Consider the following 20,509-nt stretch of genomic DNA (forward strand, 5'->3'; position numbering starts at 1 on the left):
CCATTGGAGTGGTGCTCTGTGAAGCATAGTTTGAATACTTGACAGTTCACTTTGAGCAAGGACTTCAGTGTCTGGTACCTTATCCTGTCAGGTGATCCTCAGAATCTTCCTAGGACAGTTCAAATGGAAATGATTCAGTTTCCTGGCATGGTGCTGGTAGACTGTCCATGTTTCACAAGCATATAGCAATGAGGTCAACACAACGGCTCTGTAGACCTTCAATTTGGTAGTCAGTCTAATACCTCTTCTCTCCCAAACCTTTCTTCAGAGCCTCCCAAACACTGAGCTAGCTCTGGCAATGCGTGCATCAACCTCATTGTCAATGTATACATCCCTGGAAAGTACACTACCAAGGTAAGTGAACTTATTCACAGCATTTAAAACTTTTCCACTTGTAACCGATGGTTCCACATATGAAGGGTGTGGTGGTGGCTGATGGAGCACCTATGTTTTCTTGGTGTTAATTATTAGGCCAAAATGAGTACAGGCAGCAGAGAATTGATCCATATTTTGCTGCATCTCAGCTTCAGAGGCTGCGTTGAGTGCACAATCATCTGCAAACAGAAAATCATGCACCAACACTTCCTCCACTTTGGTCTTGGCTTGTAACCTTTTCAAATTGAAGAACTTACCATCAGTACAGTAGTTGACCTTGATACTGTGTTCATCCTCACTGAAAGCATTTGTCAACATGGCTGAAAACAATATGCTAAAAATTATCTATAATAATAATGATAGCAAGCATTTATATAGTGTTTTAAGTTTTGCAAAGTGCTGTACATATCTCATTTGAGCTCTGCTTACACACCTGCATACCTATTATGTACTCTTCTCCCTCTCTCCCTCCCTCCCTATTCCTGGAGACTATATGTCCTTAATCTTGTCCAGGTTAGAAGTGCAGTGGATATCCATAGTCTTGATCCTACTGCTGATTGGCACAGAATCTTTGACTTGTTCCATTTCCTACTTAGGCTGGTCACCCTTCTTTAGGCAACCTTGTAGCTCCTTGCTTCAGGGGGCTCAGCATATTGGTCCCATTCTTAAGTGAGTACCTGAATAGGCCAAGATCTCCCCTTGCATCCTGGGCCTTATCCAGTCATCCTAATGAATATCTGGTCACTGGATCCAGATGACTCAGGAGGGAAAAGTGAGACTGGTGACCTTTCACAGCCCTCCCTCACTCAAAACAAAGTCAAATGCAAGTCATGTCATCATTTCTCTGATGTCATGGTCTTCTTCAAAAAGGAAGGATGAACGCAGACAAATCAGACTAAGCGAAGACATCTAATTTAGCTTTAGCCCTATTGTAGATCAGAACTCCCAAGATTATGGGGTCAGATGATGTCTGAACCTCATCCTCTGTGGTGTCAACCAGGACCTTCACACCAGGGTCCTGTAAAGGATACAACCAAAATGATACATTTGAAGGCTGTCAATTTTATTTAGCCAGTACAACACTTGAAATTATACATAGGCTCCCAGGTTGCTGCTGATGGGAAATGTTGGTTATCTCTCAGTTGTATCTTTTCCTTGTTACTTCTTCCTTGTGCTTGTCCGCTCTTTGCTTTAAGGCCTTCCTTTATGTGAGGGAAAATTCTCTAGTAGTAAGAACTGCTCTTGAAGCCTTTAGCAATCTCCTTTAACTCCTCAAACTGCTAAGTAAACCTAAAGATCTGAATGAAAGTGGTTATTAAGTTCTGTCTCATATTCAATGCTAGTGGAAAGATTTAGATTTGTTCTTACTAACTAATGAAAAGGTTTAACAAACCCTATCATCCTTGAAATATGGCTTATCTAATCAGTTGTGTCTATTTCTCTACATATGATAAAGGTAGGTGCTATTTTAAAGCTAACTCAACTTTTCAAATTGTCCCAAGATGATTAACTTACTTTTTATTTCCCCTAAATCCAGTTGGATTGACAACAGTTGCTGTGGATAAAGTTGTTGGGTCATCATTATGAAAAGTACCTATTAAGTGCCTCTCTGTTCCTGCTGCTCTGTTAGGTTCTTTCTAAAGCTAATTAAGCAGATACCTTGCCTGCCTCTAATATCTTATAGGCTAAAAGCCAGATATCCTCTATCTAGTCTGGTGCTAATGTCAGTTTTATATGAGCTGCCTTGTAATTTTCCTCTTCATCTTTCCCAAAGGAGCTTTGTGTTCACTTGGGTTATTTTTTTTTGAGGAAGTTGGATATGTAATAGTGTCCTATCTTGTTAATAAGGAGATAAATACAATTAGCAGTAGTTCTCAAGGCAGAGGAAAGAGATAAAAATGCCAAGAACAAAACAAAAAGGCAAAATCCCCCAAACTTAAAAAACATTAAAAAAAAACCCCCAGACATATAACTGTCTTTTGTATGATCTTCCTTCAATTGGGGAAGTAAATTTCAGTCAATTTGGGATTGACTAATAACTGATGAATGACACTGTCTTCAAGATACTTAGTGGCTTACTGTTTTGTTTTGTTTTTTAATATTTAGTAGATTAAAACCTAAATCATAATGTTTTCCTATTTTGTTCTCTTTTCCTTAGCAATTACTACCTCAGAAAGTCCAGGACAGTTATTGATACCAGCACATAATTAATTATTTTTCCAATTTTTTTAAACCTATTTTTCATTGGAGCACCTACATGGTGCAGTGGATAGAACGCCGGGCTTAGAGTCAGGAAGATTTGAGTTGAAAATCGGCTGCAGACACTAGCTGTGAACCTGGACAAGTCACTTCACCCTGTTTGCCTCAGTTTCCTCATCTGTAAAATGAGCTGGAGAAGGAAATGGCAAACCACTCAGTATCCCTGCCAAGAAAACCCCAAAATGGGTCACAGAGTCAGATATGACTGAAAATGACTAAATAACAACAATAGGTAACTGTGTAAGAGACTTAAGCAATATTTACTAATTATCCTGAATCATTATTTGGTCTCTGCAAGTGAGTGATTAAGGGAGTATTAAGGGATTTTCTTCTAGGGTTCGATTAAAGTAATGAGCTATACTCACATGTGATATTCTCAGAATAAAGATATAAGACTTTTCTGTTTTGGTAGTTTGTCTAGCAGCTAGGGATACCGTCATTACTTTTAAGCAGGCAACCACATCCTCTTAAAATCTGACTCATGGACAAGGATACATGATTATTTTGAGCATTATTATGCAAAAAAAAAAAATCAGTGCAATGAGACTTTTCCAAGACATATTTTACAACAAGGTTTCATCAACCAGAGCTTTCATTAATTGCCTAGATTGCACTTATCAATCAAGTTTACTGCGATAGGAATTTTATGTGATCCATAAATAGTGTATTTATTTTATTAGGAAAAGATGACATACTTCAAGTTTAGAGTTCAGAAATGAAGCCTCAGTCCTAGAGAAAGAACAGAAAACATTGAAGCTCCATCCAAAAATGTTGCTTTAGCTAAAGTTAAAAAAAGAGATTATGAAATAACACTTTATTTAATGTAGCATTTCAAAAAAATAACCATACAATAACATGCATACAATATGCATACAATATGCATACAATAACACAACATGAATTTTAGTGTAGCTAGGATGGTTTATTATTGTTGAGGTCAGGAAACCATAATGTTGAGATCTGGGGTGCTCAGGACCCCATAATATGGAAATTCTGGGTCCTACCAAATGGATTTGACCCAAGCCTTCTTTCAGGCAACGTAAAAAAAGAAAGTTTTGTTAAAGATTCACTATATTGGGTTGACTCTTAAGAAGCCTAACCATTTGTGAAGCTTATATTGACAAGTAGGACAGATAGAATCTCAGCTAGATAGAATCAGAGCTGGATTGAATCTGAGAATCTTCATGGAGGCAAGAGGGGGTTTATATATGGAAAGACCTGGAAAATCTAGAGGTGACCTCGTGGTCTTGAAGGGACTGGGGTGACTGATCTAGAGTGGTAAACAACTGGAGGCAATCAGAAGATATCTGATAATGAAGGGCTGAGGTGGGAAACAGGTGGGGCTATTCTGAAGTAAGAGATAATGGAGGGCCTGGCTAGGTTAAGGGTAACAGATTTAGGTATGAAAAGCCAGATTAATCGGGAAGATTCAAGGAGAGCTCGAGGAGGTTCCCAGAGTCTGTACCCCATCATTATCACCCAACAATGTCAGTAATGTAAAATATCAAACTTGAGTAAGACCAGTTTTGAAAAGCAGCACAAGGTTGTTTTAGGGGCTAGTGTGAATTGGTCTCTGCCAATTGTATATTTCAAAGGAGGCCTTTTAAATTTTATAAAGACCATTAAAAAAGGCTTAAAACTGGAGGATTTCAATACCCAGTAGCCTTGGGAAATTCACTAATCTGTGATTTGAAGAGTGTCCTTTTGACCTGGGGCCCTCAGAAACATTTTCCTATAGCCTGTAACTGATGACTGAAATTCTGTCATTTCTATTCACACGTGTGTGTATGTATGTATGTATGTATGTATGTATGTTGGGGATGGAATCTGAACCCCCCAAAAGGAAAGCCCCTGGACTTTCCCTAGTGACCCAGGCATTCACATAGGGCAATTGGCCTTTCCCAGTTAATTACCTCCCTACCTCCCCTCCTTATCTGTTTCCTAAACAATTATGTCCATATTTGGGGGGGTGGGGGTAGAAAGCATACATGTACCAAGAAGTAGGAAAGATCACCACCCAGGCTGACATGGATTTTGGGAAATGGAAACTTACCAGGGGCTACTGAGACTTAACATGGAGTGTACAAACTTAGCAAAAGGGGAAAGTCCTTCTAGTCTTCAACTGAGGAAAACTACACTATAGGCCATCTCCCACAACTTCAAGGAGATTACATTCTAATGGGGAAAAGACAGTATATAAAGGGGAACTGTATTGTCAAATGAGGAAGCGTAAGGTAAAAGGGGGACTCTTCATTTCCACCCTTTGGAATAAAGGAAAAGAAAAAACAAACCCCTAGTGACAAATATATAATCAAGCAAAAAATCCCCTGTAAGTTGTATATGAAAAATGTATTCTACGCGTTAGGTTCATCACTTTTCTGTCAAGAGATGGACACCAAACTTCCATCCTCCTTGCTGTAGAATCATGGGGTCATTGCATTGTCCAAAGTTCTTAAGGCTTTAAAAATTGTTTTTCCTTGCAATGTTGTTATTATAATAATGTGTAAGTTTATCTCCTGATTATTCTGCATAAGTTTAGTTTCTAGCTCTCTGCTCCATAAAAAGAGGACCTATAAATTTTTTTTTAACTTCTGGATCTGTTTCTGTTTCCTCTTTGATTTGTTTAGGTTATAGGACTTAATAGTGGTATTGTCGAATTAAACTTAGCAATTTAGCAGCTTTTGGGACTTAATTCTAAATTGCTTTTCAGAATGGCTGAATCAGTCTATAATTCACATAATCAAAATTTATCTTCTGTGATCTGACGAGGTTTAGGGGTGATAGGGACCCCAAAATACCGACAGTCCGGGTAGTGCTCAAATGAATTCGACTCAAGCTTTATTAAAGCCAAAGAAAACAAAGTTTATTAAAGATTCACTAAATGGGGTTGGCTCTTAAGGAGCCTAAGCATTTGTATCGCTTGTATTCACAAGCAGACCAGATAGAATCTCAGCTAGACTGAGTCTGAGCTGGATTGAATCTGAGCGCCTTCATGGAGACGAGATGGGACTAAATACAGAGGAGACTATAGAAGGGATCTGGGGGCATGGTCTGGCACTCCAGGGTGATGGGAGGAGAGGTCTAGGGAGGGTCCTGAGGAGAAGTCCATGGAGGGAATCCGAGGAGGGTCCAAGGCCGGAAACTATCAGGAGATATCAGACAATGGAGGGTTTGGGTGGGAAGCAGGTGGAGCAATCCAGAGATCTTGATAGGGGAAGTATGGGAATGAATACAGATCTTGATGGGTGTGGTCAGCAGCCTGGGGAATGGGATTTTGATGGGATCAAGGGTGGGGGATGCAACAGGGACCTGAACAGAAGGTTAATGAAAAACGCATGGGCTTCTAGAGACTGCCAGAACAAATGGGAACCTTAGGTTTGAGTAAGCAAGGACAGATTAAGAGGGAAGATTCAAGGGGAGCTCAAGGAGTCTCCCAGAGGCTGAACCCCATCATGATCCACTCTTATTCGGTCATGCATAAGGTATTTTCTTCTTTGATCCTCTAATTTGTTTATAATGTCACCTTTTATGTTTAAGTCATATTTCATTTAGAGTTTATCATGGTATTTGGAGTAAGATGTAGGTTTAAACCTAATTTCTGCCAGTTTGCTTTTGAGTTTTCCTAGCAATTTTTGTCAAATAGTGCATCTTTACTCCATGACTGGGATCTTTGGATTTATCTAACACTAGGCTTTTGGGTTTATTTCTTTCTGAATTGTTATATACTTAGTCTGTTTCACTACTTGAGCTTAAATCCATCCTCAGACACTAGTTGTGTTATCCGGGGTAGGTCTTTTAACTTCTGTTTGCTTTAGTTACCTCAGCTATAAAATAGGGATGATTCATTAACATCTCCCTTCCAGCATTTGTTGTGATAATCTAATGATATCATATATGTAAAACAGCACTTAGCACAGTTCCTGGCATATATTAGGTACTGCATAAATGTTTATTCCTTCACCCTTTCCTTTCCCCACTTCCCCAACCTCCTAAGTAGTACCAAATCATTTTTATGCTTATTGCTTTGTGGCATAGTTTGAGATATCGTGTTGCCAATGCCCCCTTTCCATTAAAAAAATTTCTCTTGAGAGTCTTACCCTTTTGATTGAATTTTGTTATTATTATTTCTATCTCTATAAAATAGTTTGATAGTTTGATTTACATGGCATTAAATAAGTAAGTTAATTTAGGTACTATTGTCATTTTTATTTTGTTGGCACAACCTACCCATGAGCAGTAAGTATTTCCCCAGTTCTTTGTGCTTTTGTTTTTGTTCAGTTATTTTCAGTTGTATCGGAGTCTTCATGGCTCCATTTGGATTTTCCATGATGAACATATTGGAGGGGTTTGCTTCCTTCTCCAGTGGATTAATGCAAATAGAGGTAAAGTGACTTGCCCAGGGTCATACAGCTAGTAACTCAAATTTGAACTCAGTACAGGCCCAGTGCTCCATCTACTGAGTCACCTAGCTGCTTCTTCCAGTTATTTAGGTCTGTCTTTTATCGCTGTACAGAAGGTTTTATAATTGCATTCATATAGTTCCTATGTGTGTCTTGATGATAATAATAGCAATAGTAATAACAGCTTGAATTATGTGATGTTTTTTGTGGTTTGTATAGTGATTTATAAATATTATTTCTTATCTCTAGGAAGTAGATGCTATTATCATTCCCATTTTACAGATGAAGAAACTGAAGTAGACAGGCCACACAGCTAACAATTTGCAGCTAGTCACTATAGCTAGCAGATAGATTCCCCCTTATGCATTTTGCAATTATTTTGATTGGAATTTCCTTTTTTAAAAAATCTCTTCCTGCTGAGTTTTGTTGATTATCAGAAATACAGATACTTGTTTATTGTTCCAGTTAATATTTTAGTAGAGTCTTTAAAATTCTCTAGATCATCATTTTATTTATAAAACGTGGTAGTTTTGTTTTTTCTTTGCCTGTATTCCTTCAGTTTTTCTTATCTTATTGCTATAGCTGTTATTTTTGTACGCTATTTAATAGTAGTAGCAATAATAGGCATCATTGCTTTACTCATGATTTTTTTTTCTTATTGTTTCATTGTTCATGGCTTTGGATAGATACTATTTGTGTGTGTTTGTCCTTTGTTGCCGAAGAAGACCATGCCATCAGAGAAATGATGACATGACTTGGCACTTGACTTTGTTTTGAGTGAGGGAGGACTGTGCAGGTCACTAGTCTCACTTCTCCTCCAGAGCCATCTGAATCCAGTGACCAGATGTTCATCAGGATGACTGGAGATGACCCAGGATGAGGCAATTGGGGTTCAGTGACCTGCCCAAGGTCACACAGCTAGTGAGTGTCAAGTGTCTGAGGTGAGATTTGAACTCAGATCCTCCTGACTCCTGCACTGCCCTCATCAGTAATATGAAAATTAGGAAGAGGGAAGGACTTTTGGGGAAGATAATGAGTTCAATTATGGATGTGTTGAGTTTGTAATGTCAAGTGCACATCCAGTTTGAGATGTCTAGTAGGCAGTTGGAAATGTGAGTCTAGAGGTAAAGTACCTAGGATACCAGTTTCCCTCACCTTCTTTCCATATTTGCATACTTTTTATCTCATGCACCCTTTTCATTTTTTAGTTCTCCTTTTCTCACTAGGATTGTCATCAACCCTTCCTTTTCCTTCTTCTGCTAAGACCATCAAAACAGATCAAAATCATGGACAAGCCTGCTTCTTGTCTTATTTAATATTCTTGAAGAAATTACGGTTTTGAGTTGTTTACTTCTCCCCTATTAACATGTTTTTTTGGTCACAGAATCCTTCTAATTGTTCAAATATATGTACCTTTTATATTTTTTTCCACTTTCCTGGGTTTTTGTTTTGAAGTGTCTACTTTGTTCTGGGTCTTAACATCCTCCCCCCCAACTTCCCCATTCCCCCCTCCCTGCCTCAATCAAGAAGTCTTAGGAATTATTTATTTTAGTGGAGATCCATTTCAGGTAAGTAAGTTTGAGAAGTCATTGACCAGGATGTATACAGTGTACTTTGGTCCTTGGTCATGTCAATTAATGTTTTCATAGGCCTATTTAAGATGTTAGGCTTGATATCAAGATAGTATGTAGAATAGTAACATTTTCATTAGCCTCTTGAGTTCCTTGGGGGAGGCTCTTAAGACTTTCTGGGATTGAGAGTAGTATATGAAGACTTAGCTTTGTGAAGCTGTCTTACACATCAACTTACCAATTAATAGGTATTGTTCTTTGATAAATGAATATAGGATATATAAATTGTTTATGTACTGAATGCTTTGAAACATAGTGATGCCATGTCATGGCAGGCAATTCAAAACAAAGCTCATTATCTTTACTTCTAAACCCTCTCCCAATTTTTTTGTTACTATTGAAGGCACCACCATCCTCTAGTCACTAGGCTTACAATTTTGGTGTTATACTTGACTCCTTATGCACATTCACCCTATGTATACAGTCTGTTGTCAAATCTTATTTCTGTAGTCACAAAATCTCTCACATACACATGCCTTCTCTCCATTCATGCTATGACCATCCTAGTACAGGCCCCTGTCATCTCCTAGCTGCACTACCGCATTAAAATGCTGTGATTTTCCTAAAGTATAGTCTGCGTATGCCGCATACTCATTAAAGTCTAGTGGCTCATAATTATCTCTAGAATCAAATATTCAGTCCTTGTTTGTAATTTAAAACCTTTTATCACATGCCCAACTCTTTATTCAAGCCCACATTACTCCCCTTCCTGCTCTCTATGGTCTAGCCAAGTTGGCTTTTTTTTGCTGTTCTTCATAGGTATATAAAATACAACTAAAATGTCCAAATGTGAACAATAAATATACGTAATTCATTAAGCAGAACCATGTAAAGAAAGATTAATATGGAAGGCCAAGTTGAAATCAGAATTCACTTATGCTTGTTGCTTTTGCATTGTGTATGGTCCATACCTATACGCAGAGAAGTAGGACTCCTTGAAAGCTGTTATGCTTGCTGACTTTTATGACCTATAATTGTTATGTTGTGTATTTTCTAATAAAAAGCATCATAAAAAATTCATCTGCTTATCTAGCACATTGTTCTAATTAACTGAATAACTAATTACTAGCTAACAGTTGTTTGCAAATGTGACCATTCTTGAGGACCTACACAGGGATTTCCAAAAAATAATGAAGCACATTCAGTTATGTTCACAGGATTGCTAATTTGTGATTGCATTGCAATAAATAAATTTTATTTGTATTGCTAATAAATAAAATTTTAAAAAGTTTAAAAATTCTTTTATTTATCTTAATTTTTGTGTTGTAGATATCTTATAATGTACATAACATATTAGTGTAACTATATTTGTATATGTGTGTGTATATGTATTTATAAATGGATATACAGATAATGGGGGGGGCTCAGTTTTTTTTTTTTTTTTTTTGTAACTAATCAAGGTATGTGATCAAAAAGGTTGCTACTGTGGTTGGACCAAACTGTGACTAATGACCCTCCACTCGTGACATATAATCAGTCAGATTTCTGTCCAAAATTTGAATGTGCTGCTTCATGAGGTAGTGAATTCCTCAAGAGGATACCTGTCAGGATAATTTACAGAATTAGGTGACTTCCTATGGTCCTTTCTAATGAAAAGCATTCTAATTCTATGAATGATGACTCTTTAAGTTCAATGTTCCATGTTCCTTTTATTTGTGTTTGTCTCTTTCTCTCTTTATACATACACACACACACACACACACACACACACACATATATTTATTTTGCTTTTGTCATGGTAGGTAAATATTTAATCTCTTTATGTTTCTAAAAATGGGAAAAATTAAAACATTAAGAAACATCGTTAACTTGGAATCCTACTCCTCTATTCCTAATAACTGAAATATCACTATTAATTTAGTGATTGTTCTTCTTTCATTGTGAACATTAAATAATCCTTTTGCTCTCACATATAAGCATGATTTGGATTACAATATTTACTAGGGAATATGCTTGCTTGAATGATGGGTATAGTTGGAGAGAACTTCTCTCAGATTGTATTTATAACAAATTCTGGGAGAAAAAACCCTTTAATTTTAATTTTGTAGGTCAGCATAACTAGTAGCAGGTGTAGCTAGTTAGAGGTCAGAAGGGGATGATATAATAGGAAATCAAAAATGCAAAGCCCTCTGAAAGCTTTATAGATAATTATGAGCATTGAAATTGGAAACATCATGTGCATTTTTAATATTTCTACTAGGAAAGGGATTGCAGTCTCTTTAATGTTTAATGCATTGACTGTAATAGAAGGCTGAATTGATCTCCATGGTCCCATTTGTTCCATTAGTGGTGAGAAGGAAATTAATTGATTTCTATTTTAGCCCTGTATTTGGGAACTGGACAGTAAAATTGGAGAATGTAGTGGGATCAGAGCCCTGAAGTATGATTTGCCATTTCTTCTTAGATTAATCAACAAACATTTATCAACAAATACCTACAATGTGTATGAACTCTGACACAGAGGAAGGAAATAGCATGACATATCATGTAATTATCAGGAGAAATCAGTGTTTTTCATAAATATATTATATATAATATATATTTATATCACTTCCATTTTATTTTTTAGCCAACTCTCAGTTATCTTTTGTAAATGCTATATAACTCTGTTTTATTTATTTTTCTCTCACCCCCCCTCCCCCACCCTCACCCGTTTGCTTTTTTAATAGCATTTTCAAAAGGGGCAGGAAAAAAATGGAATGCTTATAAATCAATTTTATTACTATTCTTTTTATAAAGTTATTACTCTTTTATTTTTATCACTCTCCTTAATAAAGTTATGAAATTCCATTGTAACATTTTTATATTTTTAATGTGGTTTCTCTGGAACCAATTGTCCCCTTTACTGTTTTACCTAATGAATGAATGAATAGATGGATGAAAGAAAAATTTTTTTTGCTAAGCTCTTACTATGCTCCAAACTTTATGCCAAGCCTTAGTGATATGAATAAAAAGCAAAAACTGAATTTTCCTTCAAGGAGTTTATATTCTGATTGGAGAACAAACCCATTTAGGAGAGTTGTGGCTAACAGCTTTGGTAGAAATTTACAGAGATTAAGAAAGACCAGAATTGAAATGAGGAAACCGCTAACTCTCAGAGAGGTTTATATCTTTACTCTTAGGAAAGAGGTTTTTTTTGCCACCCTTTCTCACAGTCTGTTTACCCAGTGATCAAATAGCAGAGTGGGAATTAGAATGCATGGCTGCTATATATTAGCCTGCCTCTGTCCTCTGTAGAGGCTGCTTATGGTTTGATTTTGTGCTTTCCGCTTTGTGCATTTCTTCATGTCAGCAGTCAATTTGGTTCTAGTTAAGTTTGCATTTTTCTCTTTATGTGACCAAAGAGTGTCAAATATTAGTTATATTAGATTCAGATATTGACCTTATATATAATTCAGTCAGTAATACCTCCTATTTTCTATTTCTTTCCTTACTGTTTCTTAGATTTGAAACTTCTTTGCTTAGTAATGCAAAAGGTATTTGAGGACCAACTGACATTTGGGTATTTGTAGTTAAGAAGAGCAAGCATTCCCTTTAAGTCCTGAGAAGAGATTTGGACTGTCAGATTTGTGTCACATTGAGAAGTTTTGAAAAAGACACATTAATTCTTCAAGAAGATAGACAGTGGGAGCAAGGGTGTTGCTTCAGCAGCAACAAACCATAGTAAAGAGATGCTGATGTTCCTGCTTCACCTGGGACTTAATGAGATGAGCTGAAGTGGCAGCCAGAGGGGCAATAGATGAACATAGAGAGAGGGACTGAATTGAATTCCACCAGAGAGGGGAGAAAATTCTGTGGGCTGTCAGATAACTGAGGGCCTTGGGAAGATTTAGCTCTTCCTCTTTCCAGAATGAAGGACAGGATCACACATTGTGTAAACTACTCTCCACAGTGACACCCACCAGTGTTACAGTAATAAATATTAAAATTTTTCACTTTTAGTTATTTCTTTTATTCAACAAAGTACATGTATGCAAAGCTTCAGATAGCGTGAGGAAGGGAAGAAGAAAGGAAAAGAAATCAGTAAAAACTAGGTCTATGCTAAGGCAACGTACTTTATCACCTGTTAAGTATATTGTGGCTTTTGAATTGCCTTTTGGTGATTTATATCATGTTTAGAAAATATTGACTTTCTACGTTGTTATCTCTAGTAGTCTTCTTGCCAAAAAGAAGCACCTGAGTGTTTTAATCAAACTTCTTTTCTTCCCTTATGATTATTAATTTTATATACCTACCATTTATATTTAGATAATTTCTAGAAACACATGAATAGAAATTGACTTTCTTTTGGGGTGTGCGTGAGACATTTATATACTTGTGACTGATTTGTTGATAATTAAGGTTATCTTTGTTTTTGGTCAGGAAGAGCATTATTTTGAATAACTCATTTCAGTAAAGAGGAAGATTATTGCTGAATCACAGTAGTACTTATAGTTTCAGCAGTGTGTTTATTGCTGTTTGACAATAGTGTGTTGAGTATGAATCATATCTTTTTGAGATTTGTTTTCTCACTGCTTTCTGAACTCAATTAAGGGTATTAAAAAAAAAAACTTAAGCAAGTTAGTATCTATATCTCACCTTAGGTAATAACTATATATTAAATGACTATTTGAGATTCATGTAGAATTGGAATGTATATCTATATAAGAAAGTGAAAGAATTTGTAGTACCCTCCTGCCCTGATTCTAGATTTTGGAGTTAGGCCTTGGAGAAAATTTATTCCCAAACCCCCTCCCCCCCAATTTTACTGATTAGGAAACTGAGACCTAGAGAAGTTAAGTGACTTTCCCAAAATCTCACATGTAATTAATGACAGACCTGTCATTTGAATAAAGTCCCTCTGACTCTGAACCTAGTGATCTTTCTAACATACCATGCTGCCTCCCTGATAGAATTATTGCAGGCAGAAAATAGCAAGAAGGCCAGTTAGTCTATAATGTGGACTTTATAAAAGAGAATAATGTGCAGGAAGCCTGGAAAGTTAGGTTGGACCCTTTTCATCCCAAAGAGAGTTGTACATATTTTATATAAGTGGCAATGCTGAGGTTTGGGGTACTGTGGGATCCGACATGCCAGGTCCTGCTCGAATGAATTCAACACAAGCCTTCTTAAAGCCAAAGCAAAAAACAAAGTTTATTAAAGATACCGGGTTGACTCTCAAGGAGCCTAACCTTTTGTAATGCTCGTATCGATCAGATCTCATAGAATCTCAGCTAGACAGAGTCAGTGCTAGATTAAACCTGAGAACTTTCATAGAGGTGAGATGGAATTTAAATACAGAAAAAGACAGGGAAGAATTCCAGTGTTGCCAAGCAGTCTCGGGTCCCTGGGATGGTCTTGATTGGGGAGGTCAGCCTGGAATGCAGATCAAACCCAGGGAGGATCCTGATGGGAGTGGCCAGTAGTCCAGACAATCCACAATCTGGGCTGAGTGACTTGGAGTCTAAGAGAATGCTAAGTAAGTAGCCTGTGGGGAATATCAAAAGAATGCTAAGCCATGGCTGATAATAGGATCAAAGGTAGGAATATGAAGAGAATGCTAAATGGTGGCCTAGAGCCTGGACTGTAGGATTTTGATAAGATGGGGAGTATCCAGGCCAGGAGAAAAGGACCTCAAGAGAATGCCAAATCAAATAAGGGGAATCCTAGGAGCCCCCCAAGGGCAGGGTTTCTGGGGCCCTTCAGACAAATGGGACAAAAACCCTACAGGTAAAAAGTCTTGGCTTGGGCTTGCACCCCTTCAATAACAGGGTGGTCCAAAAGCTTCTTGAGCAAGAGAGTGACATGATCTAATATCCTTTTTTATACTTTTTAACTTCCTGCCAAAAGTCCTTGTTTAGTAATAATTTGATACAGAATCCTTGGGGTAAAACGTAAATATTGAGATAGATGCACAATTCCTGCTTTGACAATTGAGATTTGACCATGTTTTTTGGAAAACATTTTGAATGTTAAGCACTAAAAATGGGTAAATCTTGCCCTTGTTGTGTTCATAGCTTAATGGTTTGTACGTTTAATTAATGGATCATTGCTTCATTAGAGACAGCACAAAATAACATTTGTTAAATTTGGCAAAGTGCACATTATTACTAGGAATTGGTGGCCACAGGAATCTGACCTCTCTACATTTTGGCATCATCTGCTGAATCATAGGCTTAGAAATGAGTCACAGGACCTCAAAATTCTGTTAAGTTTGAGATTTGTTATTATATAGAAGGTATTTATTATTTCATGAATTCCTTATGTTCAGGATTCAGTTTAGTGGACTTCTTAGAAATTAGCTATTTTATCCTTAGGAGTACTTTTGCCAGCATTGTTTTATAGTCATGACTCCTACATCACCATTTCCTTTGAAGAATTAAAGATGAGAATCACACAGAAGGTGAAGGAAAAGTGCATGGTGAGTGTGAGGAAGGTGAACTCTGAAGAAGGTCAGGAATAAAAGATATAAATAAGAAATTATGTGGCAGAAAGAGAAGCTGGGCTGGCCATGTGGCAAGAGTGAGAGATATCAGGTATATGGCCAGAGTGCTCCACAACTGTCCTTGCAGTATCAGGAGAAAGTGAGGAAGGCCTTTAGCGTGTTGTAAAGACCCTTTTGTCAGATTTTTGGGAGAACCTGTACAAAACTCTCATGAGATGAGCAGACATGAATATTTTGTGATTTCCATCACTGGAAGGAATTGCCAAGTTGATGAGACTGCAGATATACTTGAATATTTAAGTATGAGAATAGTTTAATATATACATTTAAAATAAAACCTCAACCTCAACTATACTTATGTTTTATTGAATTATATTCATTCTAAAGTTGTGTTTATAAATCTTGAATATTCCTTGAGAAATTGGTTAGTCTTTATTAATTCATTTTGCCTTTTGTTAGAACTTGTCAGTTCTCTTTGTGTTTTTAATATATCTATATACTATTTTACATATATACCACCAGAGAATGTTATAATAAGTATTTACATAGCCTTAAAGGTTTGGAAAGTACTTTACAAATATTATTTTATTCTTATAACAACCCTGTAAAGCTGTTTAATCTTTTTTCCTGATAGACTGCTAGAGCTGGAGTCAGGAAGACCTGAGTTCTATGCAGCCTCAGACACAACAGCTCTGTAACTGGACAAGTCATTTAGCTTCTCCCAGACTTAGTTTCTTTGTCTGTGCAATGGTGATGATACTAATAGCATCTACTCCCAAGGTTGTTGGGAGGGTAAAATAAAATCATATTTGTAAAGTGCTTTGAAAATGGCGAAGTGTCATATAAATAATAGCTGTTCTTCTCGTTTTACAGAAAGGAACCTGAAGGATATAGTAAATGACTTGCTCACTATGTTTAATCTCCAAAATTAGGTGGCATTAGCCGACTGCTACTGAACATTATTTTTTACTTAGTACAAGCTATGCAACATGCCAAGATAAAAGTGAGTTACAGAAAACTTTGCTAAATGAGGGAGGAAATAGCAAACAAACAAAAGGTCAGAATTTCTATGAATTGATTTGATTAAATATGGAAGGGAGAAGGGCAGGAATACCAAGCCAGGGTCACCTGAGGGTTTAAATAGTTTACTGTGACTGCCTCCTGCTTTGCATAATCTGCTGGCTGATTTGTAAATCTATCAGTATGTAAAATAAAAATAAACACCTATTCAGCATTGACAGTTGGCTTCATTTGCAAGTTGATTTTAAGTGTAATTTAGAACTGTTCATTTTTATAGAAGACTAATATTGCAATACTTTAAATACACTTTCATGATCATGCCATCACAACATTAATCTTAGAAATTGGTCTACATTCATTTAAATCTCTTGCATACATAATAAATATATAGCAAGACTCTTACTTAAATTCCAGAGTATTTTAGGAAATGCATATCATCATCTGGCCTTCAAAATAGATAGAAGAGGTGGAATGATAAGTGAAAAAGAACCCATGATTCTATCCCCCAAAGTAAGAGTGGAAAGAATGAGTACCAACATGTTTCTCTTCTCAAATGAGACAATTTGGTTTCTTCTTTGTAGTCTGTAAATGTTTCAGTGTAGGATGTTAATATTTCTTTTAAAAATTATTGGTATCTTGTTTTTTATGTCATCATCATTTTCAGATGGGAAAAAAAGGAAAAAGTCAACCAACACCCTGAAATCTGACAATGTATGTAATGTTCCATAAGCCCCTACTTTTGCAAAGAAAGGAGGGAGGTGCATTTTCTAAACTCTTCTCCAGAGTCTGGATGGTTATGATTATGCAAGATTACTATACCTGACACTATAGTCTTTTTAAGTTTTTACCTTTCTTCACTTTGACACCCAAAATTCTGTAAGAGTCAGCATACTAGCTGTCTTTACTTTTTCCTCTCCATCTCAATTCTTAGCTTCTTGCTATTTGACTTAATATCTACAACTGTCTTTTCCCAGGTCATTAGTGATCTCTTCATTGAAAAATCCAGGAGCCTTGTCTTTGTTCTTCTTTCTCTTTCTTGACTTCTTTATAGTTTTTGATATTGTTGACCACCTCATCCTTCTGTACATTCCTCCTTGGATTTTCATGGCACTGCTCTGTCATGGTTCTCCTCCTCTCTGCTTGATGATTCCTTCCCAGTCTTCTTTGAGGGTCCATCATTCATATCCTTCCCACCATGCGTGGGTGTAGCCTAGAACTCTGTCTCCTTTCTGTCTTCTGCAAAGTCTTTCTTTGTGATCCCATCAACTCCCATGGATTTGGCTATGGTTTTTATGCACTTGACTCCCGTTATATCCCTGTCTAAGTCCTCATCTCTCTCATGAGTTTCTCTTTCCCATGGCCGGCTTCTCAAACTCAGCTTGTCCAAATCCTGCTTGTTTCTCTCAAGGACACCGCTGTTTTTTCTTTGCTTAGGTTTGCAATTTAGGAGTCATCCCCAGTTCTTCTGTGTCCTTCACTCCTCATATACAACCCGGTTTTTTTTTGGTTTGTTTTTTATTATATTTTTTCAATTAATAAGCATTTATTTTTTCTCTTTCACTCCCCTCGTATGGAGGGGAAGGAGAACCAAAATTCATTTAACAATAGTATAGTCAAGAAAAACAAGTCCTCATGTTGGCCTTGTGTAGAGATGTGTGTCTACACTCTGTTTCCTCTCTCAGAAACTTTGTTAGTGTTCTGAAATGGTGATTGGTCACTGTGTGGGTTGTCTTATGTTTTTTGAAGTTTTTTTCCCCCTTTCCATTGTTATAATATTAATTAGTCTGCTGGTTCTGTTCACTTTACTCTTAATCATTTCATACAAGTCTTCCTAGTTTTCTCTGAAACTGTCCCTTTCATCATTTCTTAAAGTACAGTAATATTCCATTGCATTTATATACCACAGTATATTTAGCTGTTCCCCAGTCAATAGGTACCCCCTTAGTTTTCAGTTCTTTTCCACCATTTCATAGCTTAAATGGGCAATTTTGGTCACTTAAAATTAAAAAGGTTTTGCACAAACAAAATTAATGTAGCTAAGATTAGAAGGTGGCTAAAACAGCTGTTTTAAAAATGTCTTTAAAGCTTGGTAAGTGGCACAGTGGATAGAAAACTGGATTTGTAATAAGAAAGATTTCCATTCAAATCCATCCTCAGATGCCAACTATCTATTAGGGCAATTCATTTAACCTCTGCCTCAGTTTCCTCAACTACAAATTGGGAATAATAATCGTACCTACTTTTTAAGATTATGAAGATAAAGTGAGATAACATGCAAAGTAATTTCCAAACCTTAAAACTATATAAGTATTAGCTGTTATTATTATTATAGTTATAGCACCTGGGTGGTGTAGTGGATAGTGTGCTGGATCTGAAGTGAGGAATACCTCCATTCAAATCTGGCTCTAGACACGTGTACTTTTTTCCTGGTTGTGTTCAGTAGAACTGTGACAAATAACATTTTTAGCTCAGTGTTAGACTGAAGAAGATATGATCAGCTTAATATTTGAAGTTTTTAAAGTTCTCCTTTCCTCAAACTTAGGTAAAGAGGATAGAGGCCAATACTGTTATAGTTATGGTTAAAATAGATCTGAAAGTTCACTCCTTTTCATCATGGGAACAGGGAAGTCCTAAATTTTTTTTAAAAATTGCTTTAGAGATTGTAATGAATTTTTCTACTCCTGGGGTTGAATCAAGACCAGATCATACTCCATGTGTTCCTATACAAGGTGAGATTGTTTCAGGGTTATTTTCATCATATTATTTTACTTCTTCTAATGAAGTTTATTTGGGTGGGTTCTTGATAACTAGGGTAAAAGTTCTCCTTTTGAAACCATCTGATTGTTGGAAAACACTTTGTCTCTTCTGTTTTGTCAAAGCCTTTTTCTTGTTATCTCAGCTATCAGAGTATTAAGTTATTATGTAAGTTGTTTGGAATTAAGATGTAAACCAGTCATCTGGGGTCTTGGTTTACTTGTAAAATTAAAAAAAAAAAATCTATTGGGAAATCTTTTTATGTGACAACATGCTATTTTTTGAAAGGAATTCTTAGACTTTTATAGTGATACAATCAGCTGTCTCCAAAGAGCTGGATTAATAACTAATCTCTTTTTAAAATAACACGGAAAGTGACCTTTTACTTATGTTTTCTGAGGCATGTCAGGTGGTGTGTGTTTCTTAGGCAGAAAAACATCTTGTGTGAATAATACAATGGAGTCATATGTAAATCTTCCCCTGTAATTAGTATAGCCCTAGTATTCAAGCTTTAAATGAAAGTACTGCTTTTATAATTTGAGCTCTTTTGCATCCTCTTGTGCATTTAAAATTTTTTATTGAATGTTCCAACATTTGCCACATGTGGCATTTTGAGGGTATGTATCATATCCCATCAGGTGTGCACTGCAGAGTAGCTATCTAAAAATAGAAAATAAATAACTGTGAAGAGGAGAATGGAAAAGAGTGTTGGCAGAGAGTGAATCAGCTTTTATGATGTCATGCATGTTTTTTTCTTTATGTACTGCCTGTTATTTTTACCTGGGTAATCATCACCTCTGCGCCACTGTGCTTTTGCAAAAGAGTTACAAGCTAAACTCAATTTGACTATACATATGCTCTTAGCTCCCATTGACTTTAGTGGGATTGCAAGTAAATATAAGGAGTAAATTGGAATTTCACTGGATAAAGAATATAGTAATTGATAGTGCAAAAAACAAGAATGCTGTATGACTTCACTGAAATTTCTTTAGACTAATAATTCCTATGCTAAATAAGGATGGTTTTCATCAGGTCAAATGACTATAATATTGGAAACTTTGTTTTTGTTGTTATAAAAATTCATTCAGTGTGTGAATATCTGTACTTTTAGGTTTTTAGGCATAGGACTTGATCCTGTTAACATCCTACAATAAAACTGGTCACTTTTTATCATTGTATTAAATCCATTAGGTTAGTAGAATAGATACTAAACAGTAAGGTATATTGCTACTGAATTCAATAGCACCATAGTTACTTGTGAAAGAATGAAAATGTCTCTTAAACATGGTTAGTTTACTCTGTGCTTGAAAATAGGATCAAGCTCTTAATGCAGTACCATGCTGGGAGGTAGTAGATATGTAGACTGGCATATTGATTGATATCTTGTGATTAAGATGACCACTTGCTTAATGATTAGGAAAGAATTTTTCTGTTATAGGTGCATCTCTTCCTACCAACATCATTGAGTATCATTATGATGCTTATGAATATTCATTTATTAAAGACATTTGAACTCAATATAATGAGAACAGTCCATATTCCACTGAAAAGAAAATTGTGTATATTTAACATCTTAAAATTCATGTATATACTGATACAGATGTCTCACTTTTTGGCTACACATTTTAAATGCAAGAATGTGACTA

The 20,509-nt window shown here is 36.3% G+C and overlaps 1 protein-coding gene across 3 annotated transcripts in view; it reads left to right on the top strand.

Moving 5' to 3' along the window:
- Positions 1–20,509, top strand: part of DTD1 (D-aminoacyl-tRNA deacylase 1) — a 221,091-nt gene that overhangs the window by 119,557 nt on the left and 81,025 nt on the right. Inside the window, exon 5 of one of the 3 annotated variants that reach the window (XM_072634547.1) lies at positions 269–354. The exons of the other annotated variants lie outside the window; for them this stretch is intronic. Within the exon in view, the coding sequence (XP_072490648.1) occupies positions 269–354 (86 nt within the window). The remainder of the gene's footprint in view (positions 1–268; positions 355–20,509) is intronic. 3 annotated transcript variants of the gene reach the window in all.

The sequence above is a fragment of the Notamacropus eugenii genome, chromosome 1 (assembly GCF_028372415.1).
Source record: "Notamacropus eugenii isolate mMacEug1 chromosome 1, mMacEug1.pri_v2, whole genome shotgun sequence".
In the NCBI taxonomy this organism is placed as follows: domain Eukaryota; kingdom Metazoa; phylum Chordata; class Mammalia; order Diprotodontia; family Macropodidae; genus Notamacropus; species Notamacropus eugenii.